General features: G+C 38.9%; 1 protein-coding gene across 2 annotated transcripts in view; it reads left to right on the top strand.

The window, feature by feature from the left end:
• The window catches only part of LOC129011950 (phospholipid-transporting ATPase IB-like), a 101,810-nt gene that overhangs the window by 53,609 nt on the left and 28,115 nt on the right, over positions 1–20,086 (top strand). For both annotated transcript variants that reach the window (XM_063650656.1, XM_054447357.2), the window contains 7 exons: positions 7,823–7,922; positions 8,387–8,485; positions 9,776–9,821; positions 10,781–10,821; positions 15,484–15,557; positions 17,790–17,859; positions 19,397–19,524. In XM_063650656.1, coding sequence (XP_063506726.1) covers positions 7,823–7,922; positions 8,387–8,485; positions 9,776–9,821; positions 10,781–10,821; positions 15,484–15,557; positions 17,790–17,859; positions 19,397–19,524 — 558 coding nt within the window. The remainder of the gene's footprint in view (positions 1–7,822; positions 7,923–8,386; positions 8,486–9,775; positions 9,822–10,780; positions 10,822–15,483; positions 15,558–17,789; positions 17,860–19,396; positions 19,525–20,086) is intronic.

Genomic DNA, 20,086 nt, shown 5'->3' with positions numbered 1-20,086 from the left:
TATGTAATTACCAGTTTTCCCAGCATCATTTATTGAAGAAACTGTCCTTTCCCCACTGTATGTTCTTAGCGACTTTGTTAAAATGAATTGACTATAAATGCATGGCTTTATATCTGGGTTCTCTCTATTTCTTTTTTTTTTAAGAGATAGGGGTCTCACAATGTTGCTGATCTCAAACTCCAGGCTTCAAGTGGTTCTCCCACCTTGGCCTCCCAATGACTTCTCTATTCTGTTCCATTGGTCTGTGTGTCTATTTTTATGCCAGTACCATGCTGATTTGATTACTACAGCTTTGTAGTGTGTTTTGAAGTCAGGTAGTGTAATGCCTCCAGCTTTGTTCTTTTTGCTCGGGATTGCTTTGGCTATTCAAGATTTGTGGTTCCATATAAACTTTTTCTGTTTCTGTGAAGAATATCATTGGTATTTTTATAGGGATTATATTGAATCTGTAATTTGCTTTGGGTAGTGTTGTCACTTGAATAATATTAATTCTAATCCATGAGCATGGAATATCTTTCCATTCTTTGGTGTCCTCTTCAATTTATTTCATCAGTGTATTAATAGTTTTTCTTATATAGATCTTTCACTTCTCTGGTGAAATTGATTCCTAGGTATTTTACGTTCTTTGTAGCTATTGTAAATGAGATTGTTTTCTTGATTTCTTTTTTCAGATTGTTTGCTGTTGGCATATAGAAATGCTACTGATTTTTATATGTTGATTTTGTATCCTGCAACTTACAATCATGTCCTTTGTGAACAAGGCTAATTTGACTTTTTCCTTTCCAGTTTGGATGCCCTTTATTTATTTCTCTTGCCTAATTTCACTATCCAGGACTTCCAATACTATGTTTAATAACAGTGGTGAAAGTGGGCATCCTTATCATGTTCCAGATCTTAGAGGAAAGGCTTTCAATTTTTCCCAATTGAGTATGATGTTGGTTGTGGGTTTGTCATGTATGGCCATTATTATTTTGAAGTACGTTCCATCTATATCTAGTTTGTTGAGGATCTTTATCATAAAGAGATATTGAATTTTGTCAAATACTTTTTTCAGCGTCTACTAAAATGATCACATGGTTTTTGTTCTTGGTTCTGTTAATGTCATATATCACATTTATAGATTTGTATATGTTGAACCATCCTTACATCCCTGAGAAGAATTCCACTTGATCATGGTGAATGATCTTTTTAATATGTTGGTGAATTCATTTTGCTAGTATTTGGTTAAGAATTTTTGCATCTACTAGCTGGGCATGGTGGCTCATGCCTGTAATCCCAGCACTTTGGGAGGCCAAGGTGGATGAATCACTTGAGGTCAGGAGTTCAAGACCAGCTTGGCCAACATGGTGAAACCCCATCTCTACTAAAAATACAAAAAGATAGCCAGGCGTAGTGGCACATGCCTGTAATCCCAGTTACTCTGGAGGCTGAGACTACCTTGAACCCAAGAGGCGCAAGTTGTGGTGAGCTGAGATCACAGTACTGCCCTCCAGCCTGGGCAACAGGGCTAGACTCTGTCTCAAAAAAAAAAAAAAAAAAAAAAGAATTTTTTTATCTATGTTCATCAGTGATATTGGCCTATAATTTTCTTGCCTGGTTTTATTATCAGGGTAATGCTGGCCTCATAGAATGAGTTTGGAAGTATTCCGTGATCTTCAATTTTTTCTCAAGGCTTTAGGGGAACTTTTTTTTTTTTTTTTTTGAGCCAGAGTTTCACTCTCATTGCCCAGGCTGGAGTGCAGTGCCGCAATCTTGGCTCACGGCAACCTTGACTTCTGGGGCTTAGATTCTTCCACCTCAGCAATGTCCTGAGTAGCTAAGACTTCAGGTACACACCACCTTGCCTGGCTAGGTATTAGTTCTTCTTTAAATGTTTCATAGAAATCAGCAGTGAAACCATCTGGTCCTGGACTTTTCTTTAATGGGAGGCTTCTTATTATGGCTTTGATTTAGTTACTTGTTATTGATTGGTTGAGATTTTCTGTCTCTTTACGGTTCAGTCTTGGTAGGTTTTATGTGCCCGAGAATTTTTTCATTTCTTCTTGGTTTCCAATTTGTTGGTGCATAATTGTTCATAGTAGTCTCTAATGATTTTTTTTTTTTTGTATTTCTGTGGTCTTAGTTTTTATGTTGCATTTTCATTCCTGGTTTTATTTGAGTCTTCTCTTTTCTTCCTAGTTAGCTAAGGGTTTGCCAATTTTGCTTATCTTTTCAAAAATTCAAGTTTTTGTTTCATTGATCTTTTGTACTTTTTTTAGTCTCAATTTTATTTCTGCTCTTACCTTTATTATTTCTTTTCTTCTACTAATTTTGGGTTTCATTTGTTCTTGTTTTTCTGATCTCTTAAGGTGCTTTATTAAGTTATTTGAAGTCTTTCTACTTTTTTGATGTAGGTGTTTATTACTACAAACTTTCCCTCTTACCATTGCTTTTGCTGTATCCCATAGATTTTGGTATGTTATATTTCCATATCCATTTGTTTCAAGAAATTTAAAATTTTCCTTCTTAATTTCTTCATTGACCTATCAGTTGTTGAGGAACATATTATTTAATTTCCATGGGTTTGTGTAGTTTCCAGGGTTCTTATTGTTATTGATTTCTAGTTTATTTCATTGTGGTCAGAAAAAAATAGTTGATATGATTTCTACCTTTTTGAATGTGCTGGGACTTGATTTATAGCCTAAGATATGGTCTATTCTAAAGAATGTTCTGTATACCAATGAAAAGAACATGCATTCTGTAGCAGTTGGGTGAAATATTCTGTAAATGTGAGTTAGTCTTGTTTTGTCTAGTATACAATTTAACTCCGGTGTTCCTTTGCTGATTTTCTGTCTAGATGATCTGTCCATTACTGACAGTGGGAAGCTGAGGTCCCCTACTACTATTGTATTGCAGTCTATCTCTTGCTTTAGATATATTAATATTTGCTTTATATTTTTGGGTGCTCTGGTGTTGAGTGCATAGATATTTATAATTGCCTTTATCATTATAAAATGACCTTCTTTGTCTTTGACTTGTAGTCTGTTTTGTGTAGTATAAGAATAGACAATCCTACTATTTTTTGGTTTTCACTTGCATGGAATATCTTCTTCCATCTCTTTCATTCTATGTGTGTCTGTATAGGTGATATCAGTTTCTTGTAGGCAGCATATAGCTGAGTCTTGTTTCTTTATCCATTCAGCTATATATATTTTTTAATTAGAGAATTAAGTTCATTTACATGCAGCATTATCATTGATAAGTAAGGACTTACTACTGCCATTTTTCTGCTTGTTTTCTCATTGTTTGGTAACTTCCTTCCTTCTTGCCTTCCTTCTTTCAGTCCTTCTTTTCTTTTTTCCATCTTCCTTTGTGGTTAAGTGATTTTCTCAGGTAATAGGTTTTAATTTGTTGTTTTTTATTTTTAGTGTATCTATTATAGGTTTTTGCATTGTGGTCATCACAAGGCTTGCAAAAACATCTTGTAGATATAACAAGTTATTTTTAAAGAGATGACAACTTATCTTAGATCACAGAAAGGAATAGAAACAATAAACTAAAAAAACCTCTGTGTTTTAACTCCATCTCCCCTACATATTGATTTTTTTGTTACTTCAATTTGGATATATTTATACTGCCTATTTCTTAGCAGGTTGCTGTATGTGTTTTTGTTTTTGATAGATTTGTCTTTTGGGCTTCATACTAGAGTTATGAGTGGATTGCACACCACAATTACAGTATTAGAGTATTCTGGGTATGTCTATATGCTTAATTTTACTCGTGGATTTTATACCTTCAAATGTTTTCTATTTGCATGTTAGTGTTTTTTTTTTCTTTCAAATTGAAGAACCTCTTTTGGTATTTCTTGTAAGATGGATCTGGTGATGGTAAATTCTCTCAGCTTTTGTTTTTCTGGGAAAGCCTTTATTTCTCCTTCATAGTTGAAGGACAGCTTTGCTGGATACAGTATTCTTGGATGAAAATTTTTTTCTTTTAGCACTTTGAAAATTTTGTTCCACTCCCTTCTGGCCTGTTTGGTTTCCATTGATAAGTCTGTTGCCAGATGAATTGGAGGTTCTTTATACGTTATTTGCTTCTTTTCTTTTGCTGCTTTTAGGATCCTCTTTGTCTTTGATCTTTGAGAATGTGATTATTACATGCCTTCGGGAAGTCTTATTTGGGTCAGATCTGTTTGTTGTTCTCTGACATTCCTGTACCTGGATGTTTATCTCTTTCTCAAGTTTTGGAAAGTTTTCTGTTATTTTTTTGAGTAAGCTTTCTACTCCTTGCTCTTGTTTAACTCCCTCTTGAACACCAGTGATTCTTAGACTTTGTCTTTTGAGGTAATTTCCTTTATCTTGTTGACAATCTTTGTTCCTTTTTATTCTTTTTTCTTCTCTGTGTATTTTCAAATTGCCTGTCTTTGAGCTCATTTATTCTTACTTCTGCTTGATTCATTCTCCTACTGACAGCCTCTAATGAGTTTTTCAGTTCCTCAAATACATTTCTCAGTTTGAAGATTTCTGTTTGTTTTTATTATTATTTCAATCTCTTCATGAAATTTCTCTGATACATTTTTGAGTTGCTTTTCTGTGTTATCTTGAAAATCACTGAGTTCCCTTAAAACTGCTATTTTGAATTCTTGTTCAGAGAGCTCACATATCAACATCTTGTTAGGGTTAGTCACTGGATCCTTGCTTCACTTGTTCAGGGAAGTCATGGTTCCCTGTTTGCTGCTGTCACTTATGAATGTATGTATATATGTTTGCATTGGAGAATTAGTTATTTCAGTCTTCTCTGTCTGGATTCTTTTGTTTTTTATTGGATATGTTTGCTTAGAGATTCATTGTAATTTACCTGTTGAATTTCTTTCTTTTCCCATTAGGTCACTGCCTCCTTTTCAGCATTAGATGGTGCCTTAAGCCCAGGTTTGTCTCCACTCTAATAAACGATTGGAGCACTGCCCATCCCAAATAGAAATGGTGCCAAAGGGGATAGCCTAGCAGTGTGGGAAGGTGAATTAGGGGTTTGTGCTCAGGGGACCTGTGGGATGAACCTCCTACAGCATGGTGCTGCTAAGCAGACACTCCAATTTGGTATCTCTTTTGGCCAACTTATAGAGCAAAGTTTCCAGAGTTGGGGATAGTAGTCCTGCCTCCTCACTTTGGCTCTGGCTGTCCCCAGGGATATTTCTTCCTTCAGGCACTCCCCATGCTTCTTGTGAGTTGAGGTAGGAACAGGTATCCTGCCAGGGAACTCAAGATGATGGGGAAGCTGCCTGTCACCTTGATTTCCCTTTTTCCAGTGTTAAACTAAGAGTCGGGGGAGATTTTCCACATGTTTGGTGCCGGCAGATTGGGGAGAGGGGTGTCTTGGCTGTGGATGTCCCCTTCTCTTACCATCTACTTGGAGCTTTTTTACTTCTCTGTGGCACTGAGAACTGTCTCATCCTCATATTTTAGTTTTGGAATATTTGTGGTGATAACCTTAGTGCTGTAAATTTGGTTTTTGTTTTCTGTGTGGGGAATGAAGCCAGCTTGCTTCCATGCCACCATTTTGGAACCAGAAACCTCATTGTATTACACCTTATAGTGCTCTGCTGAATTAAATTCAAATAGGAAGTTTGAACAAATTTACCTCCTCAGCAATTATCCTAAATCCCTGCTACTCAAAGTGTGGTCATTGTACCAGTAGCATTGAACTCACCTGGGAACTTGTTAGAAATGTGGAATCTCAGGCCCACCCCAGACCTACTGAATCAGAATCTGCATTTTAATAAGCTCTCCAGGAGACTGGTGTGTTCGAGAAGTACTGTCCTGCAATATTCTGGTAGACTCATTTTGATAGGTGCTGCCTTTAGCTGTTTGTAGTGTTATATCTTTAATTCTGTAACATGACAGCTAATGGCTATATATTTTGGCAATTATTTTAATGCCACACAATAACCTTTTCCTGGATGAATGTTAATTTCTCTGAATTATTGATCATGCTTACTCTATCTCAGGATGCAAGCATCTGGGCTCATTTTTCTAGTTCTAGTAGAGTAAAAGTTAGCATGCATTTCCCTCTACACTTCTACCCTCTTATATTTCATTTCTTGCCACAAGCAAGATTCCTTTCCTCCTCAACTCTCCATCTTCATGGTTCTCAGGGATATGTAGGTCCTTAAGCACAGTCAGCATTTTGCTCAAGTGGAAAACGTTCATATATAGCTGGGGTAATGTGCCAACTGTGTGCATGTGTATCTGGTTTATACAGATGGAATCTCAGGTTCAAATTTTATAATCAAGCTATCTTGCAAGATAGTTTCTACACTCTTATTTTACAGTATGTGAACTTTCTTTTTGTTTTTTGCTGACAAATGTTGGTTGCTTTATTTCAGTGGTCAGGATTGCTATAGAGGTATGCATGATATTCCATTTGATTTTGTCCCCTAAGCCATAGTTAAGAAGACTTTGTATTGTGAGCTATCACATACATGAGTTTTGTGTATTTTCCCTACTTTTTAATGAGCTTAATGTCAGCTGTTGATTCTGGCCAAATTTCACAGTGACATCCTGTTACGCCACAGGTCCATGTAAACAAGGAGGAGATCCATGTCAGCAAATTTCTAGCTAATTCAGGGATAGTCTTTCAAGTTATATATTGTTTAAGTTTTGACTCTTTAAAAAGTGGTCTTTGTATAATATCACATACATTTTTAGCACCTTAGGTAGAAGGTGTATACATATGTATACATATGTAGTGTGCTGCATGTAGTGTGCTGCACCCATTAACTCATCATTTATATTAGGTGTATCTCCTAATGCTATCCCTCCCCCCTTCCCCCACCCCACAATAGGCCCCAGTGTGTGATGTTCCCCTTCCTGTGTCCATGTGTTCTCATTGTTCAATTCCCACCTATGAGTGAGAACATGCGGTGTTTGGTTTTCTGTCCTTGCTATAGTTTGCTCAGAATGATGAAAACCTGCTGGATAATCTTGCTACAATATATTATAATTAAGAATAGGCTCAGAGTGATGTCTTCAGAGGGTGAGCTAGGAATCATATAGGTACTTTTATGGTGCAAACTTGAATGAAACGTGTGAGCAGCCACAGCTGGTTTGGTTCATTTTGCCTTTGGGTTATTTCACTGTTCACTCACTATCTGCTATGTGCTAGGAACATATGGAATTGAAGTAAACATTCTTGTTGTTCCCATAATCTGTTCTGGGGATAGATAAAATACTAAGCAAAGCATTACACCTATATGATATAGGTGTAAACACTGTACTGTAGGCTTGCATGAGGAATGTCATTATAAATTTGACCAGACTTACTGAAAGATGTAAGATTGGGTGGAAAGAAGGACACTTTAGTCATGGAGAGACAGGTAGGGTGTAAGGGAGAGGATGTCCTAGGTGGAAGCAAAAGTGTGAGCAAACATGATCAAATAAAGGGTGTGTGGAAGGAATGGAATTTATTTGGGTGTGGTTGAAGCATGAAACGTCTGTGGTGGGTACCCAGAGGGAACATCGAATTGTTATTCACATGCCTGCTGTTCATAGCATATAGCTCCTAGAAGGTGGGTAGATGTCTCTGCTTATGTTGTGTGAAAATTAAAGAAGCACATGTATATCTTCCAATGTGGAAAACAAAGACCACATTGGAAGATTTTCTCATCGGGGCGCCATTTTACAAACTAAAGCTCTTTAGGAGAAGAGACACAGCAATTTCCTTGTCTCGAGTTTTGAAACATTTTTTTTTTAAACCATTTGTAAAACTTTCTAAACTTCTTGTCTTGTTTTTGTGTTTTAGAGTTTAAATCTATAACTGATAGTATTATTTTTCTTTGCACTTACAGTACGGCCAAGTACAGCGTGTTGACATTTCTACCTCCATTCTTGTATGAGCAGATTAGAAGAGCTGCTAATGCCTTCTTTCTCTTCATTGCCTTATTACAGGTAATGGTTTTTTAACAGTTCCTTGGAATTCACTTTAATTACATGTAAAATGAGATTTTGCTAAAAGTTCCTTAACTGCTAAAGTGTTATAATCTTGGAATATAGTTTGTTTCCCTCCTCCAGTCATTGTTTGATAGAGTGAACAAGCCTGACTTTGTATACAGGGAGATTTCTTTTGGTATGGCCTTAAGGATGATTGCAGTGACTGAAAGAGGCATTGAAAAGTGGCCTTAGGGCCATACTTTTAAGCCTTTTTCTGTTCCAAACACATAACCAATGTTGGATAAAATTTTTAAAAATATGTAAAATATATAGCTAGTTTTTAAAGTAAGGTAATTATTTTTGAGTAACAGAAATGGAACAGAACTGCAAAAGTGTGAACCGTGCGTGACTGCCATAATTTTCTGTTCATGGAGAGGATTTTTAATGTGCCAACTTCCTACTTGTGGTCTCTTATCTTCCAGCAAATTCCAGATGTATCTCCAACAGGAAGATATACCACCCTGGTGCCATTGATCATTATTTTAACAATTGCAGGCATCAAAGAGATTGTAGAAGATTTTGTAAGTTTTTGCTTTTGGATAATGAAATCATTGTATGCAGTAGATAATAACTTATGTGTTGCCTCGGGTGATATACTCAAGGCAGGAAATTGGGCTATAGTTTAACCAGCCTCTTTAGATGCCTGATGGTATTTTTGCGGGGAGGGAATGTATACTCAGAGTGTCCTAAATACCTGTACAGTGACACTAAACAGTTCAAACTTTGTTTTCAAATATTAGGTCTCTGGAGGCCCATTGATTTTTATCACTGATGTTCCTTATAGCCTGCTTTAGAGCTTGCCAATTTGGGCAGCAAATGAAGGATTGCTATGTTGTCTAGGATGGCAGCATTGTCTCGCTCTGCCTGAGGCAACTTTACAAGAATCTTCTCCCCTCACAATCATCCTAGTGTATCTCCATGTTCACTGGCTTCAACAACTATATTCCTTTTCCCTCTCTTTCTTGCTCTGTCTCCCCATATATATTTGTGTGTATGTGTGTGTGTGTATATATATATATGTTTGCGTGTGCTGTCTCTCTGTCTCTGGATCTTCCTCTCCTCCCTTACATACACACACACCTTGATTTCACAAACATATATGCATCTTTCTGGGAATAGGTATGTAAATAAATATAATACAAGTTAAGCATCCCTAAATCCAAAAACCCCAAATCTGAAATGCTTCAAAATCCAAAACTTTTTACATGCCGACATGATGCCACAAGTGGAAAACTCCACACCTGACCTCATGTGATGGCTGCACAAAATTATTATAAACACTGTATGAAGTTACCTTCAGGTTATGTGCATAAAGTGAATATGAAACATAAATAAATTTCATGTTTAGACTTCGGTCCCATCCTGGAGATACCTCATTGGGTATATGCAAATACTCCAAGATCTGAAACAATCTGAAATATGAAACACTTCTGGTCCTGAGCATGTCAGATAAGGGATCTTCAACCTGTACACGTCAAAGCGAATTTACTTTATCAGTAAAATGAAGTTGGCTGTTTTTTGCTGGGTTTATCACACTGAATAATCATTTCAGTCTGATCTAAAGCAAGGAGTAAAAAGTTTTGTACTTCCAAGTGCTAGAACCAAAATAAAATAATTGAAACTGGAGGAGACCACTTCTAAACTTAGGGAGTGCTGATAGATCACAAAATTATCTAACTGAATTTTACAGCATGAGCATTATTGGCAGTTAGTTTCCTTGTCCCCTGTAATTTCCTGATTGTTTTGTTTGCTATTTCAATTATTCATGTGGAACTTTTGAATGTTAGAACTTTTTTTTCTTTCTGTAACAGAAGCGACACAAGGCAGACAATGCAGTTAACAAAAAGAAAACAATAGGTAAGCTCCCAGGTTGAATCACTTTTTCCAGTGGAAAACTTAAGAATAAGGTCTGCATTTAAGGAATTTTAAATAAGTAGTGAATGGTATTGAGATAAATTGGCAAGATGATCTATAAAATACTTTAAAGAAATAGTAAAATAACAAAAAAATTGAACGTAATTTTAGTTCTAATAATTAAGTTTGAACAGCATTTGTGCATTTTAGAATGTTAGAAAAGGTTGTAATTTTCAGGAACTAGACAGTTTTTATGTCCATAAAAAGTCTAAGCATTCACGTCCTTCATTTATAATCTCTCCTTACTTCCCTCTTTTAGTTTTCATTGTTTTATTTCTACAACATCAATTTTTTGTTTGTTTGTTTAATTTTTTGAGACAGGGTCTCACTCCTGTTGCCCAGGCTGGAGTGCAGTGGCATGATCATGGCTCACTGTAGCTTTGACCTCCCAGGCTCAGGTGATCCTCCCACCTCAGGCTCTTGAGTAGCTGGGGCTACAGGCACGCACCACCACCCCCGACTAATTTTTGTATTTTTGGTAAAGATAGGTTTCACCTTGTTGCCCAGGCTAGTCTCAAACTTCTGGGCTCAAGCAATCTGCCTGCCTTGGCTTCCCAAAGTGTTAGGATTACAGGTATGAGCCACTGCGCCCAGCTGTTCAGTTTTTTTTAAATTGTGGAACAGCAGGCTTTTTTTTTCTTCTGGACTGAAAATAAGTAGATTTCACTTACATACATACATAAACATTTATGTGTATGCATTAATGTATGTATGTTACAGAGGTACATACCATACATTGGTGTTCCATTTTGAGGTAGGGGTGCTGATGTTATGCCATCGTGGCTAAAGATAGGGTATGTTAGAATTAATAAATGGAATTCTAAAAGAAAGCTTTTGGATTTTAGGAAGCTGATTCAATTTATTACCAGTATTAACGAATATTTTATTTTTCTCTTTTTCAGTGTTAAGAAATGGTATGTGGCATACCATTATGTGGAAAGAGGTAAAAACTAATTTTAAAGATGTACCAGTACTATTGGTTTGAAGACGTGTAATGAATTGCTGGTCTTGATTGCAGTATAAAGATTGTGTTAGTCATAGTAGAGTTTTCTATGAGGTCTGCTGAGACCTGATGCATGTTTATTCTGTCCCTTGCCCCTTCTAGTAAGGGCCCAATGTGTCACTTCAAGCTATGAACTTCATTGCTCCTGATTGACATTTCTGAAATCTCAAAGTATTTTCTAGTTTCTAAATCCAATTTGAGAAACATTTTCCCTGGTCCTCTGTTGTCTTAACCTAAGTTAAAGTTTATTTTTGTTTTTAGCATTTGTGATTCTCACTTTTAACATTTTTGGGTGGAAAGGTCATTAACTACAGAGTGGTGGAAAGGGGGTAAGAAACCACCCCGTTTCTTTCTGTTCTAGCACAGCAGTTAGCTGCTCTTAATAGTAGCAAGGAAAGCTTTGCTTCCACGTCCCTGGAAGTATGAGGTTTAGAAGTTTGAAGAATGGTGTGGTTTTTTGGTTGTTTATGGTGATGAGTAGAAAATTTAGAAGAGATCTGCCATACCATCTAGGTATTTTATATCTGATAAAATTAGCTTTTTAAATGAGTGTTTTAGCTGGACCTTCTTAATGGACACAAGATGTGTTGGGGGATGACTCTCATTAGTCCAGCATTCAAAGCTGATTAATATGATTTTAAAAGAAAACGGCTTTTTAGAAGGGTAACTTGAAATAGCTTTTCTTGCTAAACATTTAGTAAACAATGTTTTTAAATGCCTCTTGCAGTCTTTTACATCTGAAAAATGCCCGTGATATGGTAACTGCAGCATTTGCTTTAGTTTTCGTTTTACTTTACTTTGTTTTAGGAGAATCCGCCACCCTTTAAAGAAATTTCTCCTTTACAGTGTTTTACAGTAACGCCTTAACCTTTGCCGCAATCTTAAAGTCCTATGCTGCAAACGTTCATCAACTGCACATTTGGAAAGGTCATGGTTCTTGGTCAGGAGGTTGGGAATTCTTGACTCACAGTGGGAGAAATGGTCCCAATGCTGAAGGAATTCAGAGGTTCTCCCAGTGGGAAATTGCCCCTCTATTTCTCTAGGGTGCCTCTTGTTACTCACTCCCCAGAAAGGTATCAGTATCAGCTAGAGTGAAGAATGATTTGGATTCAGAGGGCCTGACGTTACTTGAAACAGCAGAAAATGGAGTGATGGTCTCTGATTGATGGTCTTCTGTGGTCCAGGAGCTGACGGCTTTGCAGACTCCTAAAACTCATGACTGTTTCCATTGTTCATTTGGGAGAAAAACAACAATAACAAAGAAACACCGGTTATATACTGTACCACACGCATTTTTATTTCCATTTAAAATGTATTTACTTGGTTTATTTCAGTGGAGCTCCTGGCATGTGCCAGGGATTGTACTAGGCATGGGAAGAATGAAGCGCAGCGCTTCCCTGAAGGAGTTTCAAACTTCAGTGGGCATCCCAGTCACCGTCCACAGGGCTGCTAGAACCCAGATGGCTGGGTCCACTCCCAGGCTATCTGATTCACTGGGTCTCAGGTGGGGGCCCTAGAATTTGCACGTTTAAGCAAATTATTAGTTGAGGCTGATGCCGATGGTGTAGGGAGCACTCTCAAGAACCACAGTTGTCCTGGGAGAGAGAGGCAACTAACCTAATACAGTGCAGTTGCTGAGCTTTGTGTAGGAGAAAGCTTCCACTTTGGGAAGAACTGGGAGGGGCCACCTACCTAGACCCAGTGGTTCAGATCAGGAAAGTCTGCCCTCCAGAGATGCTCTATTGCTCTCTTGAAGGGTGAATCGGGGGTAACTAGCTGCGGAACTGTGAGTAGTTCAGTGTGAGGATGAGAATACAGGAGAGGGCAGAGATGTCAGGCAAGGGGAAGCTGGCTGTCCTTAAGGTCCCCAAAATGATAATAATCTAATCTGAAGTGCTGAAGCTCAGATCTGCTGTCCCCTGGGCTGTAGCTGAGTCACTGGTGAGCGCCAAGAGGCAGCTCTCAGGTGGATCTCGGTGGCTTTGATTGACTTCGAGAAGATCTTTCAGCTACTTCTTCAAAATTAAGAGACTTGAGGAACTCTCTGAGGCTAGAGTGGATTCAGGGATCTGGAGAATTTCTGTTCCCACTGTACTAATTCTTTGAGGGAGTATTGCACACACAAGGAACAATCATGTAAGAACATTAAAACCATTTCCAGGCCGGGCACGCTCATGCCTGCAATCCTAGCACTGTGGGAGGCTGAGGCGGCTGGATCACTTTAGCTCAAGTAGCTCAAGATCAGCCTGGGCAACATGGCCAAAACCCATCTCTACAAAAAAATACAAAAATCAGCCGGGCGTGGTGGTGCATGTCTGTAATCCCAGCTACTCAGGAGGATGAGGTGGGAGGATCACTTGAGGGTGGGAGGTGGAGGTTGCAGTGAGCCTTGATCGCGCCACTGCACTCCAGCCTGGGTGACAGAGCGAGACCCTGTCTCAAAAACAGAAAACAAATAACCAAAAAAAAAATTTTTTTTTTCAAGCAAAATCCAAGTAAGTCGTTTCTTATGTACACAAAACTTCTCAGTACTTGGTTACTGGGATAGGAATGTTTCTTTATTTAGAGAGTAAAGATGAGAGAAAGCCATAATTTCTCTTCTCCTCCCACTTTGAATTTAAAAAAATCCACTGCCTTTTTTAATTTGAAAACATGACAAATTTTCTTGTCTAGTGTTTTTTCTTTACTAATTACTTCTTCTGATTTTTATATGTAATTAAACTATTCATATGAAATAGTTTTAATTTAATTTTATTCTTTTTAGATGGAGTCTCGCTCTGTTGCCCAGGCTGGAGTGCAGTGGTGCCATCTTGGCTCACTGCAACCTCTGCCTCCTGGGTTCAAGTGATTCTCCTGCCTCAGCCTCCCAAGTAGCTGGGACTACAGGTACCCACCACCACGCCCCGTTAATTTTTTTTTTTTTTTTTTTAGTGAGTTGGGAATTTCACCGTGTTGGCCAGGCTGGTCTTGAACTCCTGACCTCAAGTGATCTGCCTGCTTTGGCCTCCCAAAGTGTTGGGATTATAGGCATGAGCCACTGCACCTGGCCAAAATATTTTTTACTTTTAAAAAACACTTTCAATTCACATAACATCCATTGCTTTTGTACTGGTGGTTGTTAAAACAGCTTTGTGGCATTTTCCCCAGACACTTTAATAAACAACGTAAAGCACCAATAGGATACTTTTCAGTAGATTTACCTTTTTCCCAACAGAAAATTAAACATGGGCACCTGCTAGCTTATAAGATCCGGCAGTTTTTCACAAGTATCGTATCACTTGAAATTCCTGGTTTCTAAGAGAACAGTAACATGGTTAGAATAGGAAATAGAAAGCATAAATGCCCACTTTGAACTTTGCAATTATTACTGTACTAGGAATGGTCTTCTGGTATCATCAGAGAATTCTAATGTCCTTGACCTTCACACTCATGATGTCCTTTCAATTATACTCCCACTGATGGAGACTGACATTTATATGGCCCTGTTTTATGCCAGGTGCCATGTATACTTCCTTAGTCACTGCGTTCACCTTACAAGGCCGGTGGCACTGTTTTCCTGTTTCAGACGTGAGACGCTGGGGCGCTGAGAGGCGAAGCAGCTTGCCGAGATCACAAAGCTAGTACACGGCTATAAAGCTAGGATTGGAGTTAGGCTTGCCTGATTTGAAAGCCCCCGTTCTTTCCACCCTAGTGCTTTCTGCGATGTTACTGAAAGGATCTGTGGACACTTGGCCATGGTGCCATTTTGGAGACTACAGCCCTTTTCCTTGGCTTGAGATCTTCTGTCTAGTGGAGTCTGTTCCCCAAGGTGCTCTCTGACTTTGGCCATGATCCTTTTTCTGGGAATTTCTTGAGGCTGTACAAATCTTCTCCATTTTATGTGGTATATTTCCAGGGGGACTTTTAGGTGCACTTTTCATGGGTGAATTTACTGTTGCCTTTTAATCAGAGGATTGGCCTTCTGTGCAGCTTGCCCAGTTTTGAATCCTGGTTCTAACACTCAGTGGCTGTATTACTGTGATCAAGTTATTTTGTTTTCTGCACCTCAATTTGTGAAACAGAGAAAAATTTATGTGTGTTAACTCAGTTGATATCCTTGTAGTCACTCTATGAAATATGTGCCTTTATCCTCATTATATAGATGAGGAAACTGAGGCACACAGAGTTTACATAACGTTCATCGTTACACAGCTCGTCAGGGGTGCAGTGGGGATTGAGCCCAGGCATTAGGCTGGCTCTGGTGGTGTGTGCATGACCCTTCTACCCTACTGTGTGCAGCTATGGAAATGCTCAAGTATTTGTAAATGGATGGATAACTGTAAGAAAACGAGATCTTTGTAGCTGTTCTGACTTAGCCCTTTTCTCCCTCTCCCTTTCCTTTTTTATTAAACATCATTGCAAAAAAAGGCAACATTACCAGTGTCTGCATGGAAGCACTTTCCTTTTGTTCTTGTCAAGGAAAATAATTTGGGCTTCTCCATCTTAAACTTCATGGCTTAGTTATATAATAATTTTTTCTCCAAATATTTAAGCACCTTTTTCACCATGTGTGTTTTGTTTCTTTTCTTTCGTGCCCCTCTGTCCTCGTCCCTGTCTCTCTAGGTGGCAGTGGGAGACATTGTGAAGGTCGTCAATGGGCAGTATCTTCCAGCAGATGTGGTCCTGCTGTCCTCCAGGTTAGCTGTGCTAGTGGGCACCTTTTTTGCAATCAATGTTAAGAACAATAAAATATTAAGCAGCGCCTGGGGCAATCTTGAGCAGCCTCTTCCCTTCTACCATCTTCTCTCTGTCCCATTCTTCCATTTCTTGTCATTTGCCTTCTCCTGCCGTGACCCTTGGTTTCTTTCTCACATTCATTCCTTTGTGCTTTTTCTGAACTCTTTTATGTGTATTGACTCCACTTACTCTCCTGGCTATTTGGGGGGTTTTTCTTATTTATAGGGATACTGAGTCAAGAGCAGTGGAGTGGTCCATTCATTAATGTCAGGTTGCAGAATATCTGAGATTTCAGAATCTGTATCCTGATGGGCCCTGCCAGCAGTCTGTCCTGCAGAACCCAGTGCTACACGTTGATAGCTGTTCAAGAACCACAGGTGTTTTCTCAGCGTAATCGTGACCAGCAGATGGTGTTTGCTCTTCATCCACCCATGTTTTGCCCCTTTTCTGTCCAAGTATCATTTTCACATTCTCTAGGTAGTTTTATTCTAGGAAGGAATCATCACTCAGTGCAGTTCTTGACTTTTTTTGGGCTTGGTACACGAAAGTACATAGCTAGGAAAGAAAACCAAAATTAGGGCAAGAATTGACATCTATTCTTGAATTCAAGATTAAATTGTATGACGTTAGGACTATAACTTCCTATATTTATACACTGTTGGGAATCATAGATATGCATGCTGTTTGCATTTTCTTTGATTGCAGACAGCGTTTCTTGTATTGAAGTTAATCACTCATTGGATTTTAAGCCTAAGCATTAATTTTCTGCTTGAGATAATAGATTTAAAAATAGGACTCCAGGCCTATGGAGGGGGAAAAAGAACCAATAACACAGGGCAAGATTTATGTTTGTCCATATTGATTGACAACAAAGAAACTCTTAGAAATATTAAAATATTGATCACTTGATAGTTCAGGCTTTAAGTCTTGGCTGTGACCCTAGAAAATTGAGTGTGTGTGTGTGTGTGTGTGTGTGTGTGTGTTGTTTTGGAGACAAGGTCTTACTCTGTCACCCAGGCTGGAGTGCAGTGGCTCAATCATAGCTCACTGTAAGTTCAAACTCCTGGGCTCAAGTGATCCTCCCATCTCAGCCTCCTGAGTAGCTGGGACTACAGGTGCATGCCACCATGCCTGGCTAATTTTTAAAATTTTTTTGTAGAGGCTAATTTTTAAAATTTTTTTGTAGATGTTGCCCAAGCTGGTTCTGGAACTCCTGGCCTCAAGCAATCCTCCCGCCTCGGCGTCTCAAAGTGCTGGGGTTACAAGCGTGAGCCACAGTGCCCAGCCAGTTTTTTTTTTTAACTTGGTCTTAATACCGGATTGCTTTAGCTGACGTCATGTTTCCAGCGTGCTCATTATTAGTGTCTGAGTATGTGCTGTGTGCCGAACAACGTGTTGAGGAGGTTGTCCCACTTAATCTTCCCAATAACCCTGGATAGCCTTCCTTTGTACATGACAAGATTGAGATACGGAGAGACTAAACAATTTGCCAAGGCCATATAGCCCATAAAGGTAGTGCTAGGGGATTTTTACCTAAACTAGTGGTTTTTTAGTTGGAAGAGTCAGGGGGCGGTTAATCACTAACTGTGTGAACTTAGCTAAACTCAAAGATTAGAAATAGGATTATAATATCTGTTATGCTTATTTTTATTCTTCGAGTTTTCTGTCCTTAATGCTAGGTGTTTTGATTAGAAAGTTGGCCTTGAGATTGTAAAAATGGCAGAGAATTAAAGCCTTGCCAAGCCTGTGCCTCGATCCTTCAACTCCTCTGGCTGTTGTTTTCTTCAAAAAATGTGTGTTTCTACTGGCCATGCCTTGGGCAGCCTTTTTGGTCAGGCCCAGCCCCAGACTTGAAGGACTGCCTGAACCCAGTAGTTGGGTCTGAGTGGGGACATCACATGTTTCCCCTTCTCTTTCATCTTCAGTTCATTCCTGTCTTCTTGAGGTTCAGCAGTCATTATGTGGGGCTTACAAAGGCAGATCATCTGGGCAAATCACTCTCTACTGGTGCTGAGTCCCAAAGATGAGTGTGTGTTTCCTTTTTCATCCACTACTCTACTATCGTGGTTATTTATAACAATTTATTTTGAAGGGCCAATCAGCAGACACAGATTCCATAATAGAGATTTTCTAAGCTGTGAACTTGTGGAAAGGACCTTATGAAACTTGGCTCTTTTTTTCTCTCTCCTTAGTGAACCTCAGGCAATGTGTTATGTTGAAACAGCTAATCTGGATGGGGAGACGAACCTTAAAATACGTCAGGTAAAGTCACCTCTGATGACTTGTGTTGTTACGGTAGACACAACTGCAAATGTGGTCCCCACATATCTTTTTCTAGAGAAATAAAATATTCAGCCACAAAGGGTTATGCCTTAGCCCTAATGGAATCTGTGGGAAGAATATGCCATTTATGATGAGGGAGAATGTATCTGGAAAAAGCAGGCTGCAGCAAACTCTAGGTCATGCAGGGTGCCAGGCCTTCATATAGCATCTTATTGTGCTCTCTGCTGTGATGCTGGAGAGAGGGGACATCTTGATGAAGCTGAGTGGCTGGGAAGGACACAGCTTAGCGGACAAATGGAGCAGAAAAGCTCCAGGTACCCCAGTTTACATCATTGTTGTAATAAAGATTCTAATCCTAGAGGGTGATATAATTAGACACAAAACTTCCATGCCTTAAAGAAAACTATTCTTACCATATATTTAATTCTAGGATGAAGAATAGTCTTTTTTGTTTTTTTTGGTTTTTTTTTTTTTTTTTTGAGATGGAGCCTTGCTCTGTTGCCCAGGCTGGAGTGCAGTGATGCGATCTCGGCTCACTACAACCTCTGCCTCCCGGGTTCAGGCGATTCTCCCACCTTAGCCTCCCGAGTAGCTGGGACTACAGGTGCATGCTACTACACCTGGCTTAATTTTTATATTTTTAAAGTAGAGATGGGGTTTCACCATGTTGGCCAGGCTGGTCTCAAACTCCTGAACTCAAGTTATCTGCTTGCTTTGGCCTCCCAAAGTGCTGGGATTACAGGCATGAGTCACTGCACCCGGCCAAGAATGAAGAATGGTCTTTAACATATAAACATTTTAAGCATTTTGACACTTAAAAAAATTTTTGCTGCTTAAAGTTGAATTCAGCAATTCTGTCCGTATTCTTTCTTTTCTACTGTAGATATTTGCTTTAGACTTTTTTTCCATTAAAAGAACAGTTACAGCCTGGGCAACATAGCAAGACCCTATCTCTACAAAAAACTTAAAAAATAGCTGGGCATGATGGCACATACCTCTAGTCCCAGCTACTTAGGAGGCTGAGGTGGGAGGATCACTTGAGCTCAGGATTTTGAGGCTTCAGTGAACCATGATTGCACCACTGCACTCCAGCCTGGAGGACGGAGTAAGACCCTGTCTCTTAAAGAAAAAGTGAAGAGCGCTAGATAATGTAAAATATTGAAGGGCTACTCTATTCTATCTTTATGACCAGTGTTAGAGTACAGCTAGTGGATTATGCTTGCTGTAAGGTGCTGGGGTATGTTAATTATTACTTATGCACGGATGTTTCCAGTACAGTGGTGGAATCTTAACTTTTAGCTTCATTACATTCTTTTGCCACTTTCGCATTAGATCGTTGTGGCAAAAGCTACTGGAAAAGTCTGCCTTGAGGGGCTGACAGTTTGACTTGTTAGCCCCCCAAATTATTGTACTAGAGATGCCTTATTTTTCCTTTTGATTAACCATAGGGATGCTGAATGGTGTCCCTAAGCACAGAAGATTGTGTTTGACTTCCTCTTTTGGTTTAATCTTTCAGGGTTTGAGTCACACTGCTGACATGCAAACACGTGAAGTTCTGATGAAGTTATCTGGAACTATAGAGTGTGAAGGGCCCAACCGCCACCTCTATGACTTCACTGGAAACTTGAACTTAGATGGGAAAAGGTATTATATGCCTTTTCTTCACTGTCTTTTAAACTATGTGACTAAGAATTACTGGAGCTTTGGAAAATATGTTTGTTTCCTAGTTTTGTAATATTTTAAAACAGTGAAATTTCATACCCTTTCAATTAATTTAAAGCCTTCCTTAGATTTAAGAAAAAAACCCTGAGCCCAAGGGCCTCAGATGAGGCTCAAAGCATGTGGCATATTCTTTCTGTGCCTACTCTCTGCCAGGCAGGAGAAATGGTTTTAGCTGCATAAAATTGTCCAGAAAAGCAGAGGAGAGTTATCTGAGGTGTATACAAGCTAATACACTTGTTACAGAAATGTGTGCGTGTGTATGTTTTTTTTTTTTTTTTTGCTAACCTACTTCTAAGAAGCATTTGTTTGTTTTTAGAAAGTTGAATGAAATGAACACTTATTCTTCCTTTAGAATATTCAGTGCCCTCCTGTCTATATTCTGTTATCTTTGTTCTTCTGGCATTTATTATGTTGTTCTGGAGTTGTCTTTTGTTCTGATGTTGGAGAGCAGTTTCTACCTTCTGGCCATGTTTGTCTTGAGCCT

This window comes from Pongo pygmaeus, chromosome 14 (genome assembly GCF_028885625.2).
Source record: "Pongo pygmaeus isolate AG05252 chromosome 14, NHGRI_mPonPyg2-v2.0_pri, whole genome shotgun sequence".
In the NCBI taxonomy this organism is placed as follows: domain Eukaryota; kingdom Metazoa; phylum Chordata; class Mammalia; order Primates; family Hominidae; genus Pongo; species Pongo pygmaeus.
This window is presented reverse-complemented; position numbering and strand designations above follow the sequence as displayed.